The sequence below is a fragment of the Phyllostomus discolor genome, chromosome 5 (assembly GCF_004126475.2).
Source record: "Phyllostomus discolor isolate MPI-MPIP mPhyDis1 chromosome 5, mPhyDis1.pri.v3, whole genome shotgun sequence".
Lineage (NCBI taxonomy): Eukaryota > Metazoa > Chordata > Mammalia > Chiroptera > Phyllostomidae > Phyllostomus > Phyllostomus discolor.
The window spans coordinates 71,109,402-71,128,907 of NC_040907.2; the positions used below are offsets into that span (position 1 = coordinate 71,109,402).

At 33.9% G+C, this 19,506-nt stretch overlaps 1 protein-coding gene across 10 annotated transcripts in view; it reads right to left on the reverse strand.

Moving 5' to 3' along the window:
- EVI5 (ecotropic viral integration site 5) overlaps positions 1-19,506 on the reverse strand; it is a 200,669-nt gene that overhangs the window by 98,562 nt on the left and 82,601 nt on the right. For 6 of the 10 annotated variants that reach the window (XM_036026422.1, XM_036026423.1, XM_036026425.1 and 3 more), the window contains 3 exons: positions 13,403-13,456; positions 11,280-11,312; positions 10,569-10,715 (listed from right to left, as the gene is read on the reverse strand). The exons of 1 other annotated variant lie outside the window; for it this stretch is intronic. In XM_036026422.1, coding sequence (XP_035882315.1) covers positions 10,569-10,715; positions 11,280-11,312; positions 13,403-13,456 — 234 coding nt within the window. The remainder of the gene's footprint in view (positions 1-10,568; positions 10,716-11,279; positions 11,313-13,402; positions 13,457-19,506) is intronic. 3 more of the 10 variants (XM_036026426.1, XM_028511618.2, XM_036026427.1) reach the window with 2 other exon arrangements.

Here is a 19,506-nt window from a genome sequence, read left to right on the forward strand (position 1 = left end):
TAAGTTTTTTCATAGGTAGAGTCTCTGCTTTTCAATCCCATATGCTTTTCTGGTGTTGTAAAAGTTATAAAGGTAAAAGAAAAGCTAGAAAGCCCTTAGCAATCTTTCTGGGTTATGCCTTGAGTAAAACAAAAGAATGCATTCTCAAATTCAAAGTTTGAAGGACATATGAGTGATACAGTGAGCAGCAAATATTTGAATTTAAAACAGGAATCTTGTATTGTTAAATAAAAAAAATCCAAATTGGAAAAAGGATGGTCTATACAGATATATCAAATTGTCTTTGAGTTTAATTATACATTAAGCAACTAAGTTTAAGACCTGACAATTGTATGTTCTCTTCAGAAACTCACACATTTCATGAAACCCTGTATTCTCTTTGGTGGCATTTTTCACAATACTAATTAAATGATTATGCACTTTAAAAAAATTCTATCACTATATACATTACACAAGCATGCCAGGTATAGTTTGAATGACTGATTTACTACCGTACTGTCTGAACTAATCTGTGCTTTTCATAGTAGGTGAGCAAACAGTATTCACTTAATAAATTAGTCAACTCTTATTTAAAAAACAACAAAATCCCTCAATTACATATTTTATATTAAACATGGGGAGAAGGAAATTAAAATTGTAAAAGTAACATATAAAATCCATTTGTTCCAAAATAAAATTCATAATAATGTGGAAATATGGTACATTTCTAATGTCACATCAAAAGCATTTGAAAAAACTATTACACAAGGCAAGCAGTCCAGAATAGGTTTCTATACTACAAGACAAAATTACAGCAGAAAAAAATTAAATAAAAAATTATATCTTGCTCTCCTTCTCAGCATATGATCTCCAAATAATGTTTGTAATCCTCCCTACTGCATGCTCCAAATAGTCTTTTTAAAAAATTCCAAGCAATACGGATGTATTATTTATAGATTTGTCACACTGAATTTTTTTTAGTTGGTACATCATTTTTAAATAATTTCTTCCCAACATATATCCTTTAAGATGGAAGTTCATCTTAACTGCAAGATTTTTTTAAATGTTGAAAAATGCTGAAAAAATTACTACCATTTATTTATTTATTTATTTTAAACTGAAAAGGAAAGGTGATTATATATGAATGTAAAACATCTAATCTTAAACTAAGGTCAAAATTAGTCTTGGAATAAAACCTCTGGCCAGATTTATAGGCATATTATCAACAGCCAAAGAGTTGGTCAAACTTTTAGATTGTAACATCGTCACTCTATTTTGGACTTTTAAAAAGACATATCAATTTACCAATAATTGGTAAATCATTACATATTAAATGGCTTTTCTTTAAATGCCACTATAGTAGAGCTAAGCAGTGTTATAACAAAAGAAGAGATATAAAAACATTAACTTCAATATTCATAATGGAAAACAAAACCACCAACTAGTTAAATCAGGTGTAGGGCAATTCCTAAATGCTGCTGAACAAACACATTTTCTAAAATAAATTATCTAGAAGATTTCACAATGTCCACTAACAGTTTTTAGTTTAATAAAGTTTATTCATGAGTTTAATCTAAGTAAGATTAGTTTTTATTTCTCATACAAAATCCTTGGTTCTTAAAAGGATCACATAATTCTTTTATATTTTCCTCTAGAATTATAGGAAACAAAAGGAAGGTCAGAAGAAATCTTGTCTAGCCTCCCCTACAGTACTTCCTAGTACAAAGGTCCCAAGAACTTCAAAAGGCTATCATTTCAGTATTAGGCAGCCTTAACTGCTACAGTCCTTATTCTTTATGCTGAACCTACCAAGACACTGCTAGACACAACCGTTTATTCAGGGTACCTGAATGATAAGCAGCCATGTGTAGGCAAAAAGCTTTTAAACAGATCAAGCAAGATTCTAAGACAGTTGATCTCATCAGGAAAAACTGTCCAACATAAAACACTCAAAGGGACAGACTCAGAAAAGGCAACTATATGACATTATTGGATCATTTATTGTATCATTTCTACTTCTAGGTTTCCTGGAAAAACTGACATGAACATGTAAAACAAATACTTAAAGGGACAATTTAATCTTAATACTTGGCTTTATCTTATGCTTAGTTTTTAATTTAATTTAAAATTTACTTAGCATTTAGTGTAATACTGTGTACTAAAAACTAGTGTATATATATATATTTTAGTGTATATATATATTTAATGCATACAAAATTTACTAAATACTAAATTCAATAAGAAATTAAAATCATTTTTGCAAACCAACAATATCCAGTACTAACTATCAGGGTCCAGCATAAAATAAAATCAATTTTCTGTTAAAGACAATTATTTAATAACTGTAAAGCAGAAATGCTTTATAAAAAACATGAATACCTAAAATTAATTAAAAATAAAATTTACCTTTTAAAAACTGCTTTGGAAAAGATTGATACACTACTGTTAAAAAACTATGGCATATTATTGTACTAACAGCATCAAAACCATTAAAAATTATATAAAACATTAAACAAACAAAAAGTCCATGAATCTGGAGTGGTAAGGAAGAGTACACTGTAAGTAAGAGAGATTAAAGGGAAAAAAAAGAGAAAGATCTCTTTACAGAAAAGCATTAGTGAATAAATGTAGAAAAATGAGAAAATATGAAAATCACCATTTTGGAAACCCAATCACTGGATGCTAAAATTATTAGGTATAAGGTCAATGAATAGAGGACAGGATATTTATTTGGTACAAAAATATTTCCCAAGAGATTACTTAATAGTTGCAAAGAAATCATACCTTTACAAGGGAAAGTCTATGGTAACCAAACTTCGCATGGAACTCAAACTCAGCATCACTAAATAGCAACAACAACTTATGTGCTTACTGATTTAAAGCAAAATAAAGTTCACAGCATCATCTAACACTGAAATGTTAAAAATTATTAACTGAATCTAGTTTACAGGAAATATGACACCATGAGGAAGGAATCAAATTCAGAATATGAGACAAGACAACTTGGCTATATCTGTAAGAAATCAATGTCAACTTCCAGTCACGATGGCAGTGTAGGCAGACATTGCTCATCTCTTCGCACAACCAAATCAAAATTAAAACTAAAATAGAGAACCACTATTCTGGGTGGAGATTCCTAGGTGAGTATTTCTGAGAGAATCACTCAGAACAATCAGAAATTGAGTTGAATGGAAGTCTGAAAACTATAGAATTAAGGAAACCACATTCATCTAGACTGGTAGGAGGGGTGGAGACACGGAACAAGCTGCTCCCACATGCATGTATGGTGGATAAAAACTTGAGAGGGATATCTTGGGAGCAAGGAGTCCCAGCCCCACACTAGGCTTCACAGCTCAGGGTTCCATGTCCAAAAGATAAGTCCCCACAACTTCTGGCTACAAAAACCAACAAGGACTGAGTCTGTGGAAGAAACTTCTGGAGCCCCAAGCAGTTTCTCTTAAAGAACCCAAACACGAACTCACCTACTCAGGCTCTCTCCCTCCGAGCTCCAGCACTGAGGTAGCAGTTTGAAAAGCACCAGTGGCATACAGAGAGGAACTGAAGAGTCTGGCATCAAGGCGAGCAGAAGCCATTGTTCCTTTTCTAAAACCTCCACCCACACAGCCAGCAAGCTAGTGCCATATCTGAGATCCCATCAACCTGGTTAACACTGTTTGATCTACCCTGGAGATCCCCAGAGACTCTGCTCCACCCCACTTATGGGATAACCCAAGCTGCTCTTCCCTATGAATGGCTGATCCTGGCTCATGCTGCCCAAGATCCTAAATTCTTTCAAACAAGCAACAGCTGACCTCAGTGAGCCCCAGGTCCCACACTAGCAGCAGCCAGCCTAGATTCACAGCTTGGCTTCACCTAGGAATCTCCACCCAGGCACAAGCAGCAGCCACCTCAGATTGCTTCACAGCTCAGGCAGGGCAGCCCCAAGCAAAACAGCTGGAGCCTGACCTTGGCCTGCACCATCTGTAAAACACCAGGGCCAGTGCACCCACTGAATAGTTACAGACTACACTGGAGCACCACCACCCTGCCCCTGCACAGCTGATCCTCCACAGAAGGTGGAGGTTACAGCCAATCCTTGCAACTGACTGGCTTGGGTAAATCTCTTCCATTGATCTGCCAACAGCAACTAAGGCTCAACTACAAGAGAAAATTGTACTCAGCCAACACAAAGGGTGCACCTCAAGTACCCAGCCTGGGTAATAAGGGAGGCTGTGTCACTGGACCCTACAGGACACTTACAACATTAGGCCACACTACCAAGACAACAGAATCAAAGCAGCTCTATCTAATACATAGAAACAAACACAGGGAGGCTGTCAAAATGAGGAGACAAAGAAACATGGCTCAAAGGAAAGAAGAAATCAAAACTCCAGAAAAATAAAGGAACAAAATGGAGATAAGCAATCTATCAGATGCAGAACTGAAAACAAAGGTTATGAGGATGCTCAAGGAACTTAGTGAGGACCTGAATCTATGAAAGATTCAGTTAGAAATGAAGGATTCAATTTACACTAATGGAAATAAAGAATAATTTACAAGTAAGCAACAGCAGAGTGGATGAAACTGAGAATTAAATCAATGATTTGGAACATAAGGAAGCAAAAAACAACCAATGAATACAACCAATGAGAAGAAAAAAGATTTAAAAAATGAGCATATTGTAAGGAGCCTCTGGGACAACTTCAAAAGAGCTAAGATTTGCATCATAGGGATGCCAGAAGGAGGAGAGAAAGAACAAGAAATTAAAAATCTGTTTGAAAAAATAATGAAAGAAAACTTCCCTAATTTGGTGAAGGAAATAGACATGCAAGTCCAGGGAGGACAGAGAGTCCCAAACAAAATGGATGCAAAAAGGCCCACTCCAAGATATATCATAATTAAAAAGCCAAAGGTTAAAGACAAAGAGAGAATCTTAAAAGCAGCAAGAGAAAAGAAGTTAGTTACCTACAGGGGAGTTCTCAAAGACTGTCAGCTAATTTCTCAAAAGAAACTTTGCAGGCTAGAAGCAACTGGCAAGAAATACTCAAAGTCATGAAAATCAAAGATCTACAACCAAGATTGCTTTACTCAGCAACGATACCATTTAGAATTGAAGGTAGATAAAGAGCTTCCCAGACAAGAAGAAAAAAAAAAAAAACTAAAGGAGTTCATCATCACCAAACCATTATTATACGAAATTTTAAAGGAACTTATTTAGGAAAAAGAAGATCAAAACTATGAGCAATAAAATGGCAATAAATACATATCTATTAACAAATGAAACTAAAAAATAAATTAAGCAAATAAGAAGAACAGAAACAAAATCATGGATATGGAGCAATTTGATGGTTGCCAGATGGGAGGGGGATGGGGGGGACGGGTGAAGAGGTGAGGGGAGTAAGAAGTACAAATAGTTACAGAGTAACCATGGGGATGTAAAGTACAGTACAGGAAATGGAGTAGCCAAAGAACTTACACGCATGACTCAGGGACATAAACAATGGTAGGGGGATTGCCTGAGGGAGCAGGGGGTGCTGGGTGGGGGGGGTGCAAAGGAAGAAAAATCAAGTCAACTGCAGTAGTATAATCAACAAAATATAATTTTTTAAAAAGTCAGTCATCCTTGATCTTGGTTATTTCTCCTCTCTTCAGTCAGTCTAGACTCTAAACAGAGGTTTATCAACTTTATTAATCATTTCAAAGAACCAGCTTTTCAGGGGGGTTCTCAATATTTTTTATACTGTTTTAATATCATTGATTTCTACTCTTTTTATTATCTCTTCCTTCTACTTGCTTTAGGTTGAATTTACTCTTATATGTTGTTTCTTAAAGCAGCTTAGTTTACTGGTTTGAAACTTACTTCCTTTCCTAATATAAGCATTCAGTGCTATATCCATACTGATTTTCCTCCTACTTGTTTCATCAATTACTCAGAAGGGGGTATAAAGGTCCACTTGACCTTTCAGTTCTCTCAGTTCAGCTTCATGATGCTCTGTTAGAAGCATACATATGTTTGGAGACATATATTCCTAAGTACATACAATCCTAAGTAAGATTATTATGTCTTCTTGGTGAACAGACCCTATTACTATCACAAAATGTCCATCTTCCTTTGTTTTGAAGTCTACTTTATCTGGCATTAATATATAAACTCCAGTTTTCTTTTGTTTAGTGTTTGCATGGTATATCTTTTTCATCTTTTTACATTTTCCCTCCCAGTGTAATTAGTACATTGTGCCCAGCAGTTACAGGCAGATCCTGTTGATCCTTCACTCCTGGAAACTCACTGGGGAGTGGAGAATACCCTCATTAGCTATACTATTATGCTATCCTACATTTTCAATATTCATATAACAATCTACTTACCCTCTGTTACCCCTAACTTTTTTCAGATGAGACCACCTCAAATTCACTGGTTCTGTGAACAACCTTACTTCTAGGTAGAGGAACATAAAAAAACAAACCCACATCCACTCTACTCTGGCACATTATGGAGTTAGCCTATCCAAACATCATATCCTCCCAAATCATGTTAAATTGTAGCTGTGGGTAATAGTCCCATAGTCAACACTTGCCAAAGCTTTTCTCCCATTAGTCCACTAATCCCCTATTTCAAATTCTTATTTCTTGTACGTCTTAAACCTCTTGCCTTTGGGCTATAGTTCCTTATAGGTCATTAGTCTGACAACTTGTTTTAAGTCACTTCTCCATTTGCCACCACTGATCTCTGCTTTACTTTTCACTCCTCCTTTAGTCTCAATGCAAACCACAACTCTGATTAAGATTTGCCTAACTCCAGACCTGAGGGATCGCCTAATCCTCTCAGGTGCGTCCTACAAGCTAGCCCACTCGGGTCCTACCCTGACCTTTACTAATGGGTTCCAGCACCAGGATGTGACATATTCTCCCTTCTACCACAATCATTAAAGCTAAATTTGTTGTTTCTTTGAGCCTTAAACCTTCATTTCTTTAGTCTTAAAAACTTACTGAAGCAAAATTCAAATAACCATTTTAAAGTGAACATTTCAGTGGCATTAGTATATTCAGAATTTTGGCAACCACCAACTCTATCCAGTTCTAAAACATTTCTACCAGTCCAATGTATAATCCCTTACCTATTAAGCAGTTTCTTATCTTTTCCCCACCTTCACCTTCTGGCAATCACCAATCTACATTCTGTCTCTATGGATCTATCTATTCTGGGTATTTCACATAAATGGGATCATACAATATATGATCTTTTGATCTTTTGTGTCTGACTTCTTTCACTTAACTTTAAGGTTTTGGAAATTCATCCATATTACAGAATTTACCAGTATTTCACTCCTTTCGATGGCTGCATGATATTTCATTTTGTGTTTTTATCCATTCTTCCATTGATGGACATTTGGGCTGTGTCCATTCTTTTGTGAATGTTACTATAAAATCTGTTGCTACACACTTGTTTGAATACCAATTTTCCATTCTTTTGGGTATACATCTAAGAGACGAATTATGGATCATATGGTAATTTTATGTGGGCCATATGGTAACTCTATGTTTAACTCTTTGAGGAACCACAAAATTGTTATTCACAGCAGCTGACCCTTTTATACTTCCACTAACAATGCACAAGGGCTCCAATTTCTCCATCAACTTGCCAACACTTATTTTCTGTTTGGCTTTTTTTATTAGAACCATCATAATAAATGTGAACTGGCACCTCAGTGTGGTTGATAGGCATTCCCTAGAGACGAAATATGTTGAGTATCCTCCTATGCTTGTTGTCCACTTTTATATCTTCTTTGGTGAAAGGTCTATTCAAGTCCTTTGCTCATTTTTAAAGTGGGTCGTTTGTCTTTTTTGTTGAGTTTTAAGAGTTCTTTATATATTCTGGATGTTAAGTCCTTGTCAAATACATGATTTGCAAATGTTTTCTGCCCTTCATTTCTGCCATGTAACCTGCCTGTCCTTTAATGGCAAAAGGTTTTAATTTTGATGAAATCCAATTTAACTGTTTTTTTCTTTTGTTGCTCATGCTTTGGCTGTCAAAGAACTCACATCTAAGAATCCATTGCTAACTCTAAGGTAATAAAGAGTTACACCCATGTGTTCTTCTAAAGGTTTTTTGGGGTTTTTTTTGGGGGGGGGTTGGTGTTAAAACCATAAAATCTCTATTTAGATCATTGTTCAATTTGAGTTAATTCTCCTAAACAGAGTGTGGTAGGAATACAAGTTCATTCTTTTGCATGAGGATATCTAGTCTCCCCAGAACAATTTGTTAAAGAGAATATTCTTTCCTCATCAAATGGTCTTGGCACCCTTATCAAAAATCAATTGGCCACCCTGACTAATGTGGCTCAGTGGGTTGGCCATCATCCCACAAAACAAAAAGTCACCAGTTCGATTCCTGGTCAGGGCACATGCATGGATTGTAGACCTGGTTCCCAGTTAGGGGCACGCAAGAGGCAATTGATGGCTCATCAATGTTTCCTTTTCTTTCCCCTCCCTTCCTTCTCTCTAAAAACAAATAAATAAATAAAATCTACAAAAACTCAACTGGCCATAGATGTATGAGTTTATTCCTGGACTCTACATTTCTAGTCTATATGTCTTTTTTACTCTATATGTCTATTCTATCCTCTATGTCTGAATAAAGGGATCACATATAAAACCAGCAAGGTCTATATGTTTATTCTCAAGCTAGCACCACAGTTTTTGCTAATTTCAATAAAGAAGTTACTTTGTTATGACTTAAACATAGTGAATTGGCTTTAACTCAGTAAAAGTTATCTTTCTAGTTGCTCACAAACCAGATGTTCTAGGAATTTTTAATAAACCATCAAGGTGACTGATCCTCTTCTCAGATCTCTAACCGTTACTAAATATAATAACTGCAGTTGCCAGCCCTAAAGCCTTCACTATCTCTTATTTTTTAATATCCTTCAAAGGCAATAATAATATTTCTATGATCATTTTGCAAATTATTTAATATCCAGGAATATGTACATTGCTTTAAAATTGGGAATTTAACCATGGCTCTGTTCCTTTCACCTATTTCGTTCATCTCTCCTTTATACATCCGTTTTCCAGTTTATTTCAAAGGAGAACGTCTGCTTAGTGAGAAAAAACTGGGAACAAAACTGCAGTAGGAATCTGTTTTCTCTTTGTTATATCTTAGCCCCGCATTATGGGTCTATCTTTTCCTTGGGAAAAAAACACAAAAATTATTTTTGTTACACCTAATTTCCAAAAGCTTCACTTTCATTCTAGCTATTTTTCCCTGTCCACTTTTTCATTTGAAACTAACATTTTATATTTTTATACATATCTATCTAGAGGTCTCAATTTTTAGAAAACAATGCAAAAAGACTAATAATTCACGATTCTAATGTATATGGCTATAACTTATGTTTCATGTAAATGTAACACTTATTATCTATCCTTATAACACAATCACATTGCGTTGATAACTCAGTTTGGCTTAATTGTTAATATTACCCCCAATTCTGCTTTTTCTATTTTTATACTTTGATATTCAACATTTCATAAGGAGGCAGATAAAAATATTTGAGTTCCTATCTTTTAAATATTCTTTACTACCTTCCTATTCATTTTTCTTAACTGTATTCAATAATATAATAGAAAATAATTAATTGGTGTTGTTTCTTCAATTGCCAATTTTTTCTTTTTTGTTTCTAGTTTTCTGATTTTTGTACCCAGATGACACTGTTTCTTAATTTTACTGAATAAAAGTAATGTCCATTTTGAAGCCATTCTGTTTGATCCCAATCTGTACAGAGTTGTAGGTTTAACACAACTTTTTTCTGCCTACCCTGTTACAATCCAACTCCTACTTAAAAACAGAAAACTGAGAAAAGAAATACCTTTTCAAAGATTTATAGATTTGTCTTTTTACCTCTCATATCCTTGATTAAGATCACACTAGTCTGAATTTGCCAAAGGAAAATGACATACGCATGGCAAATGATACCCGAAAATAGCTGCACTATAAGTACTTGTTCAGTACCTGTTAGTTAACATAATTTTTACAAGTTCATTCTTTTTCATTTTAACAACTCTCTAATTTGAAAAACTGTAAGCATAGACCTTAACCCATAATTTAATGTCTTAATGCAGAAAGTCAACGCTATAGTATTTCATAAGACATAAATCACCACATTATCAAAGCTTTAAATGAGATTATCATGTATATTCTACATTGGGTATTTCATTTGCAGCATTAACAAAAACTAGCTGAAGTTTTGATTTTAAAATTATCCATGGAAAAAAAACTATTAGAAATAGATTTCTAAAACCTGAAAAGCAGGACTTACATACATTGCTTATTTTCTACGACTGAGAACATAATGAGAAAAATGAAAATATTACCTATTTAATGAAACTATGTAGACAGAAAAAAATGTCAAGAGGAGGAGTCTTTAGGCCACAATAAGACCACTAAGTATTACAGAACATAAATTTGATCAAGAATTTAATTAAAGTAGAAAACAAATTATTTATAACAAGAGCACAGAAGTTGTGCTTTTAAAAAAGGTTTAAAGGAAAGGGGATGAAAAGGTGAGAGAAAGTACTACCGGACTCCTTACCCATTGCTGTTGGTGCTGGAGCTTCCTGATGGTATTCTCAGCCTGCTCCAGTTTAGCACTGGCCTCATCACTCTGCTGTTTGATGGTGGCCAGTTCCCGTTTTATGAGGTAGTTTTCCTCAGCCTCCTGGGCTCTTGTCACTTGTCCCTTAGGACATAATTTTTGTGTGTGTAAAGCAACTTAGGATAGAGTCAAGAAAGACTGCCTTTGTGAGGTTTAGTTATTTGCTTTGACATATATTTAAAAAATCACCTCAGAGAACAGAACAGCCTAAGCAATTGTTAGCCAGCAGCTCATTATTGCTCCAGCAAATTTGGGGGAACTAAATGAAAAATTCATTGGACAATCTTAAGGACAATTCTTCTTTTAGTCAATAAAAATTCAATTCATGCAATATTGTTGAAGTGTACATGCAAAACTAAAATTTCAATGAATAAGTAGTTAATTTCACAGAATCCACTGATTGCCATTTGGTAATATTTTAAAATAAGGTTAGCTTTATAACGTGCAAAAGGTGCTTGCTTATTTTAATAAACCAAAATAACACACTGTTATCAAAAATAAGTTTACACCCATATATACCACCCAAAAAAAATATATTTCTGGGAGAATGCATGTAAAATTGCATGCATTAGAATACAAATTTCTATATTTAAGACTTCCTTAGATGTTAGAGAAAATGCTAAGAAAACAAAAAACAAAAAACTATACCTGTATCAATCTATCTGCCAAGGAAGCACTTTCCTACAAAAGGAAAAATTCAGATAGAAATGTAAGAGAAAGAAGTAAAATAAAGATGATAAAATTAGGAATAAAAAGAAACAAAGCATACCCAAATTCCACCTACTTTTCATGTAATTAAAACAGACATAAAGATTTTAAAACTATTTTTACTAAATGTTTTTATTCTTAAATCTTTATATATATATATATATATATATATATATATATATGCACACACATATATCCATATATATATATTAAAATAAGGATAGTCTATAGAAAATCATGTGCTTCTAGGGAAAACTATACATAAATTCCAGGAGGTTTTTCATTACTTGGGACAAGTAAATATCTTCTTTTTTAACAACAGTTTAAAATCTTTATTTTCAGAGTCAGCCATATTGTCTAACCACTTACTGGTATATGAAAGGGAGAAGGAATTTGAGTAAGCAATTCTACTTACAAAGTGTGACAGTAATTTGTGCAACCCCAACTTCCAAAGACACAAAGCAAGAAAAATATTACAAATGAAATTAATAAGCTCAAAGTCATACTCTCTAGCAATAACTAAGTAAACTCTTCATTGAAGATTTAATGGATACATATGTATTTAGAGTTCTAAGTGCTAAAGGACAATGGTGGGCTGTCTAAGCCAGTAAAAAAGGTACTTAGTTTTTAGAATCAAAATCCAGGCTTAACTTTCCTAATAGCACTTTTCTCATTCTGAAAGTTCATTGAGATACAAATGCTTTCTCTGTGAAAACATCTCATTCCAAAGATAAAAGACCGCTTAATTTATTACATTTTAATATAAACTGAGTATTTAGTGAAAAAAAAGTATATAATTAAAACAACTTAAAAACAACTAGGCTCAACCTTTACACATAGCCACCAAAAAAAGTAGAATTATCATTTAAGCAACTTTAATAAGATGAAGGAAATACAAGAAAACTATTTTGGACTTAATATAGTAAATCTGTAATTATTATGTAACAAAAATAGACAGGTAGGAAGTAAGCATCCTGGTCCTTGTGCAGCACTATTTAACATAAAACCATCAATACTTTTAAACAAAAGGACAAATATGCAAACTATTTTTTTATTTATGCTTTCTTGAATATTGGGATCTACAGATTTTCAGGGAAGATTTTAAGATACTTGGCAATATCAAAAAAGAGTACCTTTTAAACCTACTTCTCTCATCTTCAGTTTAAAAAACCCACAACACCAAGAGACTTTGTAAATTCAGATGTTTTTCTTAAAATAAACGAAAACTCTTACACTATGCTTTTATTACTCGATACATTCTTATAGAATGAAAAACAAGACTGCTTATATCAAAAGCATAATATAAGAAAGACTGCGATATTTCCACATTTGCACAGTTGTTTTATAGGAAACAAAGAAGAAGAGGTAACAAGTGGTATCAAAATAATTTTAAGAACCAAAAGTTTAAGCACAATTCCCCTGTGTTGAAAATCATGTTGGATTTTTTTAAAAGATTTTCTTTCTTTTTAGAGAGGGGGAAGGAAGGGAGAAAGAAAGGACAAGAAACATTGATAGGTTGCCTCTAGCACACCTCAACTGGGGATAAAGCTGCAACCCAGGCATGTGCCCTGACTGGGAATCAAACTGGCAACCTTTAGGTTCAAAGGCTGGCGCTCAATCCACTGAGCCACACCAGCTAGGGCTCATGTTGAATTTTCATGTAAGAAATTAGTCACTTTAACTACACTAAAGCAATCCTAGCTAGGCCTTACACAAATCACTGCCACATTTAATATGGCTAGAAAGGGCAATACTTGAAACTCATCTTTAAAATACTATACAGAATAGATTCTCAAGTAAGTTACCTCTAAAGAATATATATTTTAGAGATTACATGTAAGGAAAACAAATATTACCATAATAATAACCTTAGTTAAAACTTTGTAGTTCAAGAACTAGTAGTGATCAATTATTACTGATGACAAGTTAAGTAGTAAGATAAGCAGTCAATACCAGAACTTCAGAGACATATATGCTATTAGATTTCTTGAGCCTCTATATAAAATAGAAAAAAAAAATACTGTGTAGTCAACAAAAGCTTCGATAAGTAGTCATTTACTTACTTTTTCTAGTGTTTCAATGCGCTGTTTTAAAAGTCTATTTTCTGTGCGTAACCTCTGGGGGGGGGAAGAAAAAAGAAACATACAAACAACAACAAATAAAAGTTTATTTGCAAACATTCCTGAGAATAATAAGATACCTAAATTGTAGTCCTTAAAAATGTACCACCTTTTATAAATAAGAAGGGAGTCTAAAGAATGATTATATTATTGTTTGTCAAACGCTCAGAGTAGGAAATACATGGCAAAGAAAATGACCACATGTATTATTCCAGCTGTGATTGAATTTTAAATATAAGCTACAGTACACACAGAAATAACCCCTTTCTTTTCTGTACCTGTCTTAATGGCTCTTAATATTCCCATTAAATAGAAAAGGGTATAACTCATTTATGTCCCACAAAGCCTATCTACATAAACAGTATTTAAATGTCTATCAAATAAATAAGAAATTTGGAAAATGCATGCTCATAGGATAAATTGTCAGTTTTGAACTAGACCAGTGTTCACTCATAATGCATTACATATGCCAAGTTGCAAAATTCCTTACATTCTGCAGATACAAAGAATGAGTTGTTTTCATTGAATACATTGTTTCTCTTGTGTTGTTTTAAATGTTAAGAAAATTAAAAGCTCCTATTAGCAGCATTTTTCTCATAGTTCAAAAAATAAAACCAAATCTTCATCCTATTGTTTGATGCCTGGCTCCCCAAACCCTGTCAAATTGCTGCCATCAAGTATTAAATCTAAAACACTCTACGTTTAAAAAAATCTTTATGCATATGTCACCAATATAACTTCATATTGGCCCACTATATAAATTACTCCTTCATTTTAGTATCTGCTGAATATTACTCTGTTTTGTCATCAATTTCAAAACTCCCCTTACCTTTTTGTACCAATCTCCTCCACAACTCTCAATCCAGCCTTCTTTCAACCCTACTTTTCCTCTAAGTTCCTGCTAAAAACGCCTTCCTCAGAAAATTCTTCTATCAATTTAATGTAATATTTTGCCAGTAAATACTAAAATATAACATAAAGTCTCAGACCAGGAAAATAAAAGACCATGAATTATTTATATCTTATTGGATACAATAAGTGGACCACAAATTAAAATAAACCTTAAGAGTTACTACAAAGTACTATGCAAATTAAATTTTCTTGTTCTCTTCACTAAAACATATTTAGATTATCTGAAATGTGTGATCTCAGACTACAAAATAGCATGGCAGTCTACACAAGTAAGCAATAATTAAATTTTGTTAAAGTCTGTAAATCCAAACCAACAAATGTAATTCTCAAAATGTTCTCAACATAATTACATCAAAATAAGATTGTAATTTTTTGTTTATGCTGAAAGATTTAGAAAGTTAAGTTCAACCAGACAATTGAGTCTATAAAATTAATGTTACAACAGAAATAATGTTAAAATAATAAAATAAAATAAATTCACCTGAATTTCCTTCCCATTCCCTTTCAGTTGTCTAAAATTCTGCTATAAATAACAATCTAAACTGACTTTTCCTCAACCATTTACCCCAATATTTTATACCACTTTTTAAATAAATCACCAATTCCTCATTTGTGTGATATCTACTTCATCATGAACTGATAACTATAATAGACTTTATCAGTTTAAGTCAAGACTATTTCAGGATTACCTATTAAATTTCAAGTGTTTGGGGGTTTTTTTCTGGACTAGTATCATAGTATTTCAGTAATTATGCAGCTTTGTAATGCCTTTAATATCCCGTAAAGCTAATTTCCCCCACTGTTATATTTATCCTCCCCAAGCTTTACCTATTAGTACACTAAATTAGTAAAGAGACTAGACTGGTTTTGAAGTTAGGCAGATTTAGTTTCAAATCCTTATTCTTCAATTAGCATCTGTGCATGACATTTAATGACTTAGATCTCCATTTCCTCATCTAGAAAATTATAGCAATAACACCTACAATGATACAGAGAAGAATTACAGGAGATAGCACGGTGCTTAATATATACCAAACACCTGATTAGTTATAAGCACTGCCCATATTTTTAAAGTTAAGCATGAATATTATTTTATTACTTTTGTCTATCTTACAATTATGCTTTAGATTTTTTTATTTCTCTGGAATATTGCAAGAAATTAAATTTGACTGGGTTTGTTAATGTGTATTTTGTGGGAAAATTCATGTGTTTATATAAGATATAGTTATTTTGTCTTTACCTTTTATTCATCTTTTTAAAATGCCTATATACAAAGTTTTGCTTCCTGTTTTTCATTTAGGTTATTCCTAGATATGCTTTTATTTTTATTTTAATGAAACATCTTCAAAGATATTTCTGAAATGTTTATATATTGCCTTTATACATAAGAAAGGTAACGATTAAAATGTATTACTTGCCTGATTTCTCATAAATTTTTGAGCATCCTGGTTTTTAATCACAGTTTTTGGAACTAATTAAAAGAATATTTTCTAAACTTTAAAGTGAAAATCACAAAGAGAAATACCAATAGACATGTACACCTAAAAAAAGACTTGACTACCAAATTAGAAAAGAAAAATTGAGACTGAAAATGAGAGCCAGAATGAAATACCTAATGTTAGGAAAGTATTAGTGAAACAGAAACTCATTGCTAAGAAGGATAAACTCTGGGAATATTCTTTAAGAAATTCACTTAGTACATATGAAACATCTTAAAAATACGAATGTCCCACAATTCAATAGTTCTACTTTTTACAACTGGCTATGAAAATTTAAGGTGCCAAAAAACTGCATATACAAGATGCTAACTATAAGCACATTTTTAATAATGAAAGAAGTGAAAAACATCCCAAAATAGGAAAGTTCTGTTTTCAAATAACCTACTCTTCAACCATCATCTCCTATTCTTTTCAAATTACTTATTTTATGACATTAACCCAAGTTCAACAATCCTCCTCATACGGACAATCTAGTGATCTTACCCACTTTTCATTGTTCCACACTCCCTCTCTTCTCTCTTTACAAAGCTCAATTCCCAATCATTATAGACTTCCCCTTACTTTTATCACCCTACCCCACCTCTTTCTTAGCACTTAGTATACTTTCATGATGAAACCACTACTCTGGGTCCACATACTGACAACTCTGTGTCTGCATCTATATTGGTAAATATGGTTAAAGAAAAATATAACCATGATGCTTATTTAAATTAACAATCACTAAGTTCACTGGGACTCTTAATGCACCCTAGCAATACGTATGTATTTACTTAGTCTATTCCTTCTCCCCGTCTCTTAGGTCACTATTTTATACTTACTCCTCTTTCTTCAAACCAGCAATTCTCTCACCCACTATCAGGTGACAATCTTGCTTAGTATTTATTTCACTGAAAACATTAAAGCAGTCAGAAGAGAACTTCACAAGAGATCACAACCACATCCTACATTTTACCTGCGTTTTTGCCCACAGAGTCTGGCACAAAAAATGCCCCTTTTTTATTACAAAATCATAAGCATGCAATTCTATAATATAACAATATCACACTCAAGCACACCATATGACATTTTAGATGAAGTGTTCAAATTACAAATATAAATTATTACACCTATAGTATTACCCTATCAGCCACACTCAAGGAGGCAATACTTCTGCCAGACCCTATATTTTACGTTTTCTCCTGTCATTACAGATTAATTATGTTATTAGACCAAGACTCGTACCCATGTGCTAAGTGCCATACCCTCCTGACTCCAGCAACTACCCCGTCATTCATACATTATCAATTTTTTCCTACTTAATTATCACCATAATATGCTTATTAAAAAGCACATGTGTTGCCCTGGGCCAGATGGCTCAATTGGTTGGAGTGTCTTTCCATATACCCAAAAGGTTGCAGGTTCGACTCCCAGTCAGGGTACCTCCTACGTTGCAGCTTCAATCCCCTGTGGGGGCATATATGGGAAGTAACCAATCTATTTTTCTCTCTAAAATCCATGTCTGTCTGTCTGCGTGTCTGTCTCTCTCTTGAATCAATAAACATATCCTTGGGTGAGAGTTAAAAAAAAAAACAGCCCTGGCCAGTGTGGCTCAGTTGGTTGGGAGTCATCCTGCAGACTGAAAGGTTGTGGGTTCTATTCCCCATCAGGACACATGCCTGGGTTGCAGTTTGGTCCCTAGTCGGGGTGTGTGCAGGAGGAAACTGATTGATGTTTCTTTTCCTCTATTTCTCCCTCCCTTTCCTTCTTTCTAAAAATCAATCAATCAATACTGGAAAAAAAAAAACCTACCCATGTGTTTATTTACATCTTAAAAAAAAAAGGAAAACAAAAAACTCTACATAACTAGCTTCTACTCTTTTCTCTTGGCTTCTAGGACACTATACCTCCCTGTTGTTCTCCTGCTTTATCTTCCTAACTTTTAAATGTTGGTTTACCCTAAGGCTCAATTCTCAAACTCTCTTCTCCATTTTATCTGCTTAAGAATTTCTGGCCTTACAGGGGGTATAAGTAAAAGTTTAAGGTACATATAGGAATTTATATGCCCTTTAAATTGAAAATCTATCTGTTTCTCTGGAGAGTAGTAAAAAACTGTAACCTTTGCTTAGTGATGAGATTCCCCAGGTAGTCTCATCCACTCTCCTGGCTTTAATATCATCACTGTGTCAATAACTGCCAAAGTTATATTTACAATTGAGCCTCCTTCTTTTAACTCAAACTCCAAATATTCAAGGGGCTATCCAAATATCTCCTAGGCATCTCATGCTTTAAAAATATGCAAAATTAGGTACCTGGCATTTCTCCCTAAACCAGATTCTCCTGTAAGCTGTCACCATCTCAGGTAAGGAAAGTCAGTTTTTCCAATTGCTTAGACCAAAATGCTTGATTCCTGTCCCTCTCTTGTCTCCATGTTAAATTTGTCAGCTTTACTTTTAAAACCTTTTCAGAATCCAGTGACTTCTTACCACCTCAGTCCAAGCCACCATTACCTCTTGCCTGTACTACTTCATCAGCCTTGTTCTTAGTCTCTCTGCTTGTCTGTTCTTGCCCCCAACAACCTACTCTCAACACAGGAAGGATCCAGAAAGATCCACTGAACACTTTAGTCAAATCTTGCACTTCTCTACTAAAACCCCCAATTGCTCACCAGAGTAAAATTGCTCACCATTGCTTCACATGATCAACAATACCCTGCAATGTGCAATGTGCAACATCTTACCTCCTACCACTTTCCTCATCATTCATGTTGTCCCGTCCACCATGGCCTCCTTGCTATTCCTCGCCAGGCACACTCCTGACCAGATTCTGCTCTCCTTCCAGGTACCTACGTATCTAGTTCCCTCACTTCCTTCAGGTATTTATTCACAAGTAACCTGGTCAATTTCTCCAAGTTGTCAATTCAAACACTACCATTATATTTCCCCTCCCTTATGGTATATTGTTCTCCTATTTAACACATCATCTAAAATACTGTACATTTTACTTTTCTGTTTATTGTCTGCCTTCTTTACTACATTGTAACACCATGAGGGCAGGTACTGGTTTGTTTCATAAACACATCTCAAGTCTCTAGAACAGAATTTGGACATTAAATAGACACTATAAATAACTGTTAAATGAATGTCATTAAATAAATATGCTATTGCACCCCCACTAGATATTATTATTTAGCCATTAGTTTTTTTAATGAAGTGTTCATAATAACACAGTAAAATGGATATCCAAATACTACTTATATTACCAATACATTCAATTCTCTTGGAAAGCAGTACAGTGTATATACACTGAAGAACATTCATGAGCCTTAAAATAAAACAAATTGGAGTTCAAATTCTTGACTTTCCCATTTTCTAGCAATGTGACCCCTATCATATTATTTGAACTCTCTGACAATTAGTTTTCTCATAAAAAGATGGGGATGAGAAAATTTTCAAAATGCCATTCTAGGAATAAATGTAGGTGATGCATGCAGATGAGCCTTCATACATTAAGTGTCGAATAAATGTGATTGTCAATACTAATACCTCACATTGCTAAAAACAATTACTGAATGATTGAGATATTTGTCATGATTTCTTTTTTCTATGATAGGCAATGGATACACAAGTGTTTTTATATTATTCTGTTTTCTACTATATC